Genomic DNA, 12348 nt, shown 5'->3' on the forward strand with positions numbered 1-12348 from the left:
GAACACCAACTGTATGCTAGGTTTAGCAAGTGTCAGTTCTGGTTAGATCAAGTAGCATTTTTGGGGCAGTCATTTCAGCTCAAGGTATCTTGGTGGATCCTCAAAATGTGGTAACTGTGGAAAAGTGGAAGCAACCACGAACCGTCACTGAGGTGAGGAGTTTCCTTGGTTTAGCAAGGTATTATCGACGGTTTGTTAAGGATTTTTCTGTAATTGCTTTACCACTGACGAGGTTAATGAGGAAAGATGTTAAATTTGAGTGGGATGATAATTGTGAGCAGAGTTTTCAGCAGTTGAAGTATTGTCTCACTCATGCACATGTTTTGGCAGTCCCAGACGATAGTGGTGATTTGGAGGTCTATAGTGATGCTTCCTTGAATGGTCTGGGATGTGTGTTGATGCAGCATGGTAGGGTAATTGCTTATGCTTCACGACAATTGAAACCTCATGAGTTGAATTATCCTACACATGATTTGGAGTTAGCATCAATTATCTTTGCGTTGAAGTTATGGAGACATTATCTTTATGGAGAAAAATGCAAGATCTTTACAGATCATAAGAGTCTTCAGTATCTTTTCACGCAGAGGGATTTTAATCTTCGTCAGCGGAGGTGGTTGGTAGTGATTATGATTGCACGATTGATTATCACCCTGGTCGTGCAAATGTGGTAGCGGATTCACTTAGCAGGAAGTCTCAGGGAAGTATCAATACGTTGTACACTAGTCGCGTTCCTCTTCTGGAAAACTTAAGATCCACGGGAGTGAGGTTAGAGGCAGAAGATCAAGAGGTAGCTTTACTTGCTAATTTTCAAGTTAGGCTAATTTTAGTTGATCGTGTGCTTGAAGCTCAGGTAGCTGATGAGGAAACTCAAGAAATAATCCAAGCAAGGAATCAGGGGAAGAGGAAAGACCTCAGAATTTGTGAATTGGATGGCATGCTTATGCATGAGGGTAGAATGTTTGTGCCTAATAATTTGGATTTAAAGAAAGCAATTCTCGATGAAGTGCATATCTTAGCTTATGCGATGCATCCATGAGCTACTAAAATGTATCATACCATTCGACCATTTTATTATTGGCGAGTATGAAGAGGGAGATAGCTGAGTATGTGAGTAGATGTGCTGTTTGCCAGCAAGTTAAAGCTGAAAGGAAGAAGCCGTTTGGGTTGTTGCAGCCGCTTCCCGTTCCAAAGTGGAAATGGGAAAACATTACTACGGATTTTGTATACAAGCTTCCGCGCACACATAATGGTTTTGACGGTATTTGGGTGATTGTTAATCGGCTTACTAAGTCAACACATTTCATTCCAGTGAGGGAAAAGTATTCTTTAGGGCGATTAGCTGAGTTGTTCATCTCGAAAATCGTGAAGTACCATAGTGTTCCTGTGAGTATTGTTTGGAATTGTGACCCAAGATTTACTTCTAAATTTTGGGTGGCTTTTTAGGAAGCTTTGGGTACGAGATTACTTTATAGTACAGCATATCATCCTTAGACAGACGGACAGTCAGAGAGAACTATTCAGACGTTGGAGGATATTTTGAGATCTTCGGCGTTACAGTTTGGTGATGCTTAGCACAAGCGGTTGGATTTAATGGAATTTGCCTACAACAACAGTTTTCATTCGAGTATCGGTATGGCACCATTCGAGGCGTTGTATGGTAGATCTTGTCGCACACCCTTGTGTTGGTCAGAGGTCGAAGAAAGAGTTTTGGTGGGCCCGAAGATTGTTGAGGAGACTACTCAAAATGTTCAGGTAATCAAGTCTAACCTGAAGGCGGCCCAGGATCGACAAAAGAGCTTAGCGGATCGGCATGCTATTGACAGAGTGTAAAAGGTTGGCGATTAGGTGTTTCTGAAGCTTTCACCGTGGAGAGGTGTTGTGCAGTTTGGAAAGAAAGGTAAGTTGAGTCCCAGGTATATCGGACCATACATGATCACTGAGCGAGTTAGTGAAGTGGCTTACAGACTTGAGTTGCCTTCTGAGCTGGCAAAAGTGCATAATGTTTTCCACGTGTTTATGCTTCGACATTATGTTGCGGACCCGTCTCATGTGATACCACCTCAACCCTCAGAAATTAATCCGGATTTGACTTATGATGAGGAACCAGTGACGATTCTGGATTGGAAGGAAAAAGTTCTGAAGAACAAGACAGTGAATTTGGTGAAAGTTTTGTGGATGAATCATACAGTAGAAGAGCTTACTTGGGAAACTGAAGATCGGATGAGAGATTTGTATCCTCGATTGTTCTTTGATCGCTAGTGGTTGTTATGAATTTCAGGCGGAAATTTTTTAAGGTGGGTAGGTTGTGACAGCCTGTCCCAGATTTTTCATACCGTAGGGGTGAAATGACGGTTTTGCCCCTAATGGATAATTGTTGTTTATGTGGTTGCTTTGAGTACTTGGTTGGCTGCATCTCAGCCACACATACATCATCATTTTCATCACCCTCTCCTGTTGACCCTCTCTATCCCGTATCCCTGTCTTTCTCTCTCTTTCTCTCTCTCTCTTCTTCATCAGTTTGTACAGACAAGAACCAAAGAGTTGGAAAACGTGGTAAATCGAGGAAGCAAACTTTATATTTGTGCTCGTGAGGTTCTTAGGAGTTCAACCATACCCATTTCAGGTAAGGGAACCTTCATTTTCACGTCGAACTTGTGATACCCGATTTGGTCACTATTCATGCACACGTAAATTCATGTGTTTTTGGGAATTTCAAGTTTGTAGGAAGCTTGGTGAGGTCCTTAGGAAGTTCGGGGTGGTTCGTTTGAAGGTTTTGGACGTCGGGATCGTGAGTTGCAGGTTTGGCCGGATTTGGTGGAGTTTTTCCAGCAAGATTCCGTTGCTTTTAGTGCTTGAAAGTGGTAAGGATTTGTTCCTATAGTTGTAAGCTTCATTTTGGTACCAATTTTGTGAAATTTGGGTGAAAAACGAGTGAGATATTAAGTTTAGAAGTTTTCCCGGTTTTTCGGCGACGTCGACGGCGCCGGAGGTTGGCCGGAGAAAACGACGGAATATTTCGTCAGTTTGGACGGAATATTCCTAACTGCGTTAGGTTAACTTTAACGAAATCTGTCAAAGTTAACGGAATATTCCTAATAGCGTTAACTGACGCCGTCAGTGTGCCAGGCGCGTGCGGTGTCAGAAAATTATTTTAAAAATATGGGGTTGTTCGTGAGGTTGAGTAGATCACGTTGGTGTATTCATACACCCCATTTGAGCATTGTATGAGAAGTTATTACCTAGTTTAGGTTATGTGCTTTAAATTAACGTTTTTATAGTTATTTCACATATAGGTGAGACCTATCCCGAGGACAAGCGCAGTCACTCGAGGCAAGGGAATTACGACCCTTCTACATACCAGTGAGTGGGCTTTTGGTTTTCCGTATGTACCTATATACTTGTGATTTTTCCCAGAAAATGAAATGAAATGTTTATGAGTTTTAAATGCCATGCATTATGTTTGCCTATTTATTTATGCATTATTAGTTGCATATGCGTATGATTGGTGTTGCGGACGCACAGGTAAGTGCCAGGTAAGTTATGGTTTACGTTTTATGTTTAGTAGTGAATTGAGATGCATAGAGAGCTCATAATCTGCACCCCCAGTGTTAGTGCTCCTACCCAGAGTAAGGCACAGTCCTTCACGTGATATTCACCTCCTGCACCACATGCTCATCTTGGATCCAAGTTAGGTGCACAGTCCTGTCGTACAGACCACTATAGGTGGTTCCGACTCGTAGGTGACCCGCGATTATTCGTTTAGTCTTCACGTGATCGTAGCACTTAAGCGTATTTATTTACACCCAGTCCTGTCGTACATACCACTTTAGGTGGTTCCGACTCGTGTGCAGGTATAGTTAGTGAGTTGTGGATTGAGCTCTAAATTCAGCCGTACAGGTCACGTTAGGTGACTTCGGCTGACAGATTTCATGGCATTGATTTGACATTACCTAAGTACTTGCATTTCTATGTAGAGACATTCGACATGGCATATTTCTGAGCATGATTTATATATATGTGCATATTCTATTTTCTGGGAAACTATACAGTTTTACGGCGAGGGGTTAGTACTTTGGATATTGAAATGATTTTGAAAACTTTTGTTTTTGCCCACTTACACTTTCTGTTTTGCACCCCTCCAGGTTCTAGTTTGGATAGCTCTGTTAGTGGCTCTTGAGGGATTCACGGCATATCTGACAAATTATCACCAATGTAGGACCACCGTTGGGTGCGTTTATTTAGTGTTTGTTTCTCCCTGACTGCACTAGGTCTTCCATGCTCTGAATATTGTTTTTCACACTTACGCTTGCACGTGTATGTTTCTACTTAGTGTATAGCTTGGTTTTTATTTATTCGTACTTTTATTATTATTCTTAGTTTCCGCACTGTGCACATGGTTATGTCACTTCCACGTGACGATCAGCATGCCCTGATCTCGATCGTGGTATGTCATAGATTGCCTACGTACCCTTGAGTGGGATCAAGCATTTTGTAGTTCACAATTCATCTCTAGTCCATTTTCGAAAATATTCAAGTGGCGGAAATATTCAGTGTTGAACTTTAACCATTGAATCACATTGTATGGATACTAATTACGGATTTAAAATATCGATTTCTATGTAAAAAGGCAATATCGGCCCACTGGCCACGTGCCGCCGCTTGTAGCAGTTTCCGATGAACGGAAACCTAATTTTCCGACTAACTCTAAAAATTACCAGAGAAACAACTTTCATACCTGGGCAGAAGTCTAATTCGGTCGGGAAACACCTCAAATCGCCCTCGAACCACCGGAAACCCTTGAATTTTGGCGTACTTGATTCAACTCCAAAACAGCTCTGACACCCCAACCAATGCATGTGCTTTGTTTCAGGCCTCAAGGGGAGTCTAATGGTAGTGGTAATTGGAGGAAAAAGTTTCAGAATTTGATGAATCTTCGCACGAACCCGTCGCACCCACCGACGGTTCTTCACCATTTCAAGTCCAAAGTTTACCAATTTTAGGGTAGAATAGGTTGACGGAAGGTCATAGAGTGATTTCCAAGTGGTGGCTCGGCTTAAATCGCCGGAATATGGCTCGAGGTGTAGTCGGAATCCGTCGGGTATCACCCATCCTCAGGTCGGGTCGTAAGGAACCGGGAAGGGATCCATGATCTCGTGTTGCTCTCCCTCTCTCCCGTACCCTCCTTCCCCTTTTTCTGATTGGGCCTTCCCTTTCTCTCCTCTCCCTATTCGCCGAGCCCCTCCTCCTTTCCCTCCTGAAATTCCTCTTCCTTTTTTATTTTTATTCTTTTTTTTTTCTTTTCTTTTTTCTTCCGCCACTCACGTGACCTCCTTTTACTAAAACAAGTCTCCCATAAATCTGGAGCCTTCCAATTCCTAGCAAAATGACTATTTTGCCCTTACCTTCGTTCATTTATAACTCTTTCGTTATAACTCCGTTTACAAACGGTTTGCGCCTACACATTCACTAGATCGAGCTTTATCCAAAGATGCCAAGAAATACAATAAAATATATGAGGATAAAAATACATCCTCGTATAATTACATTAATCAACTAGGGGCATTTTCGTTATTTTTCACTTAACGAAAAATTATTCAACATAAATAATAATAAAATCCGGAAGCGGAATTTCACATTTTCCCCATTCGCAATTGATAACAATAAATTGATTTATTTTCTATTTTCTCCACATATTCATAATTATGAATATCAAATTCATATATTTAAAATTTTCAAGGTATTACAATAGGTGTGTGACCTCTTAGGTTCTAACTAAAGTCGCTAGTGAAATTAATTTAACTCCACAAACTATAAATGACACCTAGCAGTATGTCATGGCTACCTGGATTTGTAGAAGTATACGCGAACTAATCACAATATTCTTTTGAACCTTGATTGTAGTTACAATGCAATTCGGTTCTTCTGTCATTTATATTCCGATCAAGATTTGTGTGATATGGAACACTATTAAATAGCATGTAATCATCTATGATCACCATGATGCATCTTAAGTTGAAGCATTTTCGGATGGATCTTCAAGTGGCTTTGAGGGATATTTGTGTAACATCCCACATCGACCAACAGAGAGGGGGTGATGTGCCTTATATGTACATGCCCACCTCCTTTAGCACGAGGCTTTTTGGGAACTCACTGACTTCAGATTCCATCAGAACTCCGAAGTTAAGCGAGTTCGGGTAAGAGCAATTTCAGGATGAGTGACCCACTGGGAAGTTCTCGTGTGAGTTCCCAGAAATAAAATTGTGAGGGTGTGGCCGGGGCCCAAAGTGGACAATATCATGCTACAGCGGAGCTGAGACTGGGATGTGACAGAATGGTATCAAAGCCACTTTGCTGTTCAGTGCGGATGTACCGACGAGGACGTCAGGTTCCTCTTAAGTGGAGTGGATTGTAACATCCCACATCGACCAACGGATAGGGGATGATGTGCCTTATATGTACATGCCCACCTCTTTTAGCATGAGGCCTTTTGGGAACTCACTAGCTTCGGATTCCATCGGAACTTCGAAGTTAAGCGAGTTTAGGCTGGAGCAATCCCAGGATGGGTGACCCACTAGGAAGTTCTTACGTGAGTTCCCAGAAACAAAATTAGCTTTTAGGGCACAATTCCAATAAAAACCTTTACAAAGTATATTCCAATTTTTTTTTTCTTTCTTGAGAAAAAAAAGACTTTACATAGTTAATCTTTTCTTTTTAATAAAAGGATAATAATGGATTAGGCAAGTTGAGCTACACATAAATCTTGGTCATCGGTTTAAGTAGCTTTACTCTCCAAACCCGCACAAAAAGGTCATAAAGAATCTACTTCCTTCTCGCTTAAAGTGAATAGAAATGACTGTTAACTAATGAAAATTGAAAACAAATAAATACAACTGGGTCGAAGCCAAGACCCACAAAGAAAAAGCAATACATCATCAAAGAAGAAAACAAAGACAAAAGAATTCTTTGAACCAAAGTATCAATTCGAGTGAGCGAAATACTGAAAAATTGTGATGCACTCTAATCTGAAAAACGAAAACAGACAATCCAAAAAAACCTGAATGCAAAGAAGTGAGAACTGTCAGGGGAACAAAGTCATGGCAGACCAAGTTGGAGGAAGATAAACCCATGTTAGCTAAAGTGCAAAACTATTAGCAACCACGTTCTCTTCTCGAGAAATGTGAGAGCAACAAAAAATCATCTCTCGAATGCGAGCCAATACCTATAGTTAATCTATTATTTTGCTTCTTTCTATCTTGTCCATCTGGTCATATTATTCAATACTACCAAAAGTTACAAACTTATTAAATCATTTTTTACTATCAATTTTTTATTGGCAGTGAAAGGTAAAGTTTAGAGCGAATTCAGAAATGAAACACTGTCATATATAGTTGGTGTCTCTTTGTGAAGAAAAAGAAGGGCGCTTCTTATATTATTCATTCGTTAGTTTTTACCATACAACAATGTTTTATGTAAGAAATGGAGAATTTAGATCAAGGCACTTAACGAGCTAACCTTCATAACTTAAGATCAAATTTTCCATTAACAAGAATCAAACCCATAACTTTTTACTTCTTGAGATGATATAATATTAGTAACTACGCTGCTATTATTTTGATATGCCATAAAATAGTGGTTATGCAAATGACCAAGGAAAATATAACAAACTAGCGTAAGAAGTAACAAGTAAAAATGTTGGCACCGTGAGTTTAAAATTCGGACTAGGATTTTATCCTCTCCTCTTTCCATTCCCTTACATCCTCTTCTTTCACATTCTCTATTTTATCTTTCTCTTTCTATAAAAAATTAATATAAAATATTAACTTAGCTTAATCATCATCATTCAAATAGAAGGGAAATTAAGGAAAAGAGAAAAAAAGAGGAGAGAATCATACCCTTTAAAATTCAACATAAAATTGTTTTCTTATTGAATTCCATTCCACTTTCAACTTTCAAACAACTTTTAGAATGTTGTCCTTTTACTTTTCAATCGAATTCTTTATTATAAAGAACTAGGGCGGCCTGCATACAAACTGGAGTCCTACACGAATTGGACACGAACACCAAATTTCTATGTGTTGGAAAATTTTTAATTTGGGTTGTGTTTACAGAAACAAGAATTCTCGTATTAACTCGATTTAGTAGTAAAACTCAGAAGTGAAGGAATGCCTAATTAAAAGCCTAAGAAATGTCAAGACAAAGGAACCAGGGGACAATTCCAACGAACGAGTGAGCACAAAGATGTAAATTTAATATGTAAAAATTACATTATTTTTCATTTAAATTTCAGTTATATTTGAGGGATGCAAAATTTACATGGTCTAATAACTTTACATCCCCTTAAAGTTACCGATTAAAAAGTATTCCGGCCAACAAATTCCTATAATTGTCTCCAATAGAGTGGGAGACCTTAGTCGAGCTTTTTACAATTGTCAAACTCGATTAAGATCTCTCACTCCTTATGAATCATGATCCATGGAGAGCTTGAATATTTTGAGATGCCCCTTCTTACTTAAATAGTTTGCTGCACCCCTCGAAATGGTTAAACTTGGTCGGTCAAACAATGAGCTTGTACTTTCTCATCTCAAAGTTCAATACATACTCTTTCTTCCAAAATCACATCGTAATACAATTTTATTTACCGACGGAATTTAGTTGGTTAGGAATATTGCAAGTTTGCAATGCACAATCAACCGCCATGAAATATTTGCCCATTCAAAGTTGGACTTGGGAAATTGGATTCCTCTAATTATTTTTTTAATATTTTCCTAATCTAAAATTAGAATTTTATGAGGAGACGTTGAGTCGTTATAAATGTATAAAACTTGACTTTGTTCTTTGCTACAATGCGTGACTTCGTGGCAATTGCAACGATGACAACTCTCTGTTGGCGTGAGAAAGGATTATTATATGTTTTTAATGTTTTTAATTAAAAACTAGTTGGACTAAGTACTTAAAATGTTAAAATTTCCTAATTTTTTAGTGTCAATACAAATTAGTCTCAATCTTTTTAAACATTCCAAATAAAATGTACATGTGGCATCATGGCAGTCATACCAATTCAACAAACTCCATGACCTTTTTCGAAGTTAGCGGCTTAAGTTGTAGGGTGGAGTTGATGGTTGGCGTTGGTTTGCAAGTGATGGCCTAATAGGGGTGGTGGTGACGGTTAGTTGGTGGAGGTCATGCTTTCATTACCATCTATTGATTTGGGTGACAAGGTAAGTTCTACTTAATTTAACATAAATTTAATGGGAATTTAACATATGTGATATTTTCAATAGGTTGGCTACTTATTTGAAATGTTTTAAAAAAAATTGAAACCAATTTGAAATGCCACTAAAAGATTGGGGGTTTTAAGTGCTTAATTGTGGAGCCACTTTCATTATTTCTCCAAGAAATAACAATCCAAGTTAGATGTTAATCAAAATATTTTTGCTCATTACTGTTTGAAAAATCATCCAACCCACGTTAAATATAGTGATGAACAAAAATGTTTAGGAGATTTGCGGGTATTCAAAAATGCAGTCAATATTAGTGTGTAGGAGATTTGCGGTATTCAAAAATGCAGTCAATATTAGTGTGTAGGGGAAAAACCAACTCACCAGGAATTTGATTCTAGCTTTGCCATCAAAACAAAAGAACAAAAAAGGGATTGATTCTGGTGTGGAAGTCAGACTTGTGACCATGAGAAGGCTGAAATGCCTCTGTGAGTCTTCTCGATTCCCGAAAGGAGTGGATAACTGTAACTTGTTACAAGTTGTCCTCCTTTAAAAAATAAAAATAACACCATGTTTTATCGTGTCTTATATATATATATATATATATATATGAACAAGCCAAAAATAGAAGATTTATTTTTAGCTATGTCCCTGCAACTCTATTTTGATCTCACTTTAACTCAAAAGTCATTACTTTACTCTCTAAAACTCATAATTCGTTCCATTTTCACTTGTGAAATCTCTTTTTTCCTTGAAATGCCTTCTAAAACATACGTGGAACCCAACACCTAATAAAACTATGCCACATGTGCAATAAATTTGATTATAAATCTCCACTATGCGTTAACATTCAACAATCAGAGAATATTAAATTTAAAAGAAATTGTAGAGATGATAAAAATAAAAAGGAAATTGATTAGCCTGGTGCACCTAAATCAAACCCACATAAGAAATTAAGAAATCTAAGGCAATGCGAAGCGAATTTTGAGTTTTATGGAAACGATTTTCCAGTTTCAGAGAGCAAAATGATATCAAAATCGAGTTTCAAGGGACAAAATGAAGCAAACTATAAGTTTTAAAGAGTAAAGTAGCAACTTTTGAGTTACAGAAAGTAAAGAGAGATTAAAATCAAATTCTAGAAACGTAACTAAAAGTAAGTCAAAATAGAATAGTAATTCTAACCCAATAGTTTACAAACACCATCTTCATACACCATATACAGATAAATTTTTGCGCTCTTTTTTATCACTAGGGACAACATCACGCGAATTTCTTACAAATTTTAGTTGGTAATGATAAAAAATTATCCTTTTGAATTTTTTTTTTTATTGGAGACAGCATGTGGGCTAAACTTTATAATGGACTAACAATAATGTGGTTCAAATTCGACTTTGACGAGAATTGAACCTATGACCTCTCACTTACAAGTGAAAAGGAATAATACAAGATAGTAATACTAAGTGGCACTTTTGAATTTTTTTTTTTCTTGTATTTATTTTTTAATAACCTTTTTAGAAAAACTAATAAAAAGCGTTTGAAAACTTAGAGTTTTAACGATAAAGACAAAATAAAAGGTAAAGTGAATAGTACCAGAATTGACCTTTTAATGTAAAAATATAATTTTTCGTTAAAATAAACAATACCGAAAACTTTTCGTTAAAATTCTCTTTCTTTTTCCTATGCCTTTGTTCGATATCTAGTTGGTCTTCACACTTTAGTGTCTCGACCTCTAATTTTTATTCACACTTTTGAGCAACAAACATCTAAACAAACTATTTAATTCTTAATCAACTGATTAACCAGCACCACTGACAAAGTTAATTTATCTTTAATATCAAATGCATTGATTCCAAATGTAGGCTTCATGGTTCTGACTTCTGACCAGGTATAGGAATCCCTACTTTGACTCCTACCTAAGCCTCCTGAATTATAATCATGAAATTAACTAAAATTAAATTAACTAGAATCACTCACTGCCCTTAATATTATGTTTTTAATAATATTCTTTTTTATTTATAAATAAGATGTTTTAAGTTTGAATTTCATTAATAATAAATTCGATATAAATGTATTATAACTTATTCATTATTTAACTTAAACCAAATTTCTAATTCTTTTAATATAAAAATACATCGTTGCATTCAAAATTTCCAAACCACTCCATTCAATTTCCTTTAACTATTGGTTCTTTTCCTGAAAATATAATATCCATCAACTAAGATTCCCATGGAATATTGAAATATGTGGATCCTGTTTCATGGTGTCACCTAGGCCGTTGTTTATATGATATTGACATCTGACAACCCCAGACAACTTGGAGACTTCTGCAGCACACATTTTCAGAATTTGATTGATATGTACTTCCTTTCTGGCATGTAAAAAGAAATTATTCGTTGCAAATAAATTATAGTTTGATATGTCTAATTTTTTTACTTTTCATGTCCTTGTGAGGTTGTTGATATATGCCGAGCCATGTTTTCAATGACTGTTGAGGTCTACCGAGCAATGATGTCGATGCTTGTCTAACACCACCGCTGAAATCTGCCAAGCAAGCATTTCATCAAACTAGTGGGCTATTTTAAAGTAATTTAAAAAAAAAAAAAATTATGCAGACTATCTTAATTTAATTTTGTGAACATTTTAACTTAAAAAATCATTAAACTAACACTATAAAACTCATGGAACACTACGAAAGAATATGAAACACATAAAAGAAATTTTTTTTTAGTTACTTTAGCCATTGGATTTAAATTTGGACCGTTAGATTTTTTTTTTTTTTTTTTTTTTTTTTTTTTACGGTTGGATTTGGATTATATTTGATCTTAGCCGTTGAATTCCATAAATTTATAAATATAAAACTAAAGAAAATACACATATATGGTGGGCCAGTCCCACTAACCAAGGAGAATTCTGGCCAAAATTTGCCCCAGAAATGAGTTTTGGGTTAAAACTCATATTTGCCCCAAGGGTGGAGCAAGCTTGGGTAAGTTTAAAACCTAAAATTTGAGTTTTACTCGGGGTCTAAGACCAACTCCAACTCTTGGAGTAAAACTCAAATTTTCGGTTCTAAACCTACTCCAACTTGCTCCAACCCTTGGGCCAAATATGAGTTTTAACCCAAAATTCATTT

At 36.9% G+C, this 12348-nt stretch overlaps 1 protein-coding gene across 1 annotated transcript; it reads left to right on the forward strand.

Moving 5' to 3' along the window:
• The first annotated feature begins 1083 nt into the window (after positions 1-1083).
• LOC137747851 (uncharacterized) lies at positions 1084-2259 on the forward strand. Its single transcript, XM_068487992.1, has 2 exons — positions 1084-1383; positions 1846-2259. Exons 1-2 carry the CDS (start codon positions 1084-1086, stop codon positions 2257-2259), a joined length of 714 nt encoding a protein of 237 aa, XP_068344093.1.
• Positions 2260-12348: the final 10089 nt, after the last annotated feature.

The sequence above is a fragment of the Pyrus communis genome, chromosome 10, assembly GCF_963583255.1.
Source record: "Pyrus communis chromosome 10, drPyrComm1.1, whole genome shotgun sequence".
Classification (NCBI taxonomy): Eukaryota; Viridiplantae; Streptophyta; class Magnoliopsida; order Rosales; family Rosaceae; genus Pyrus; species Pyrus communis.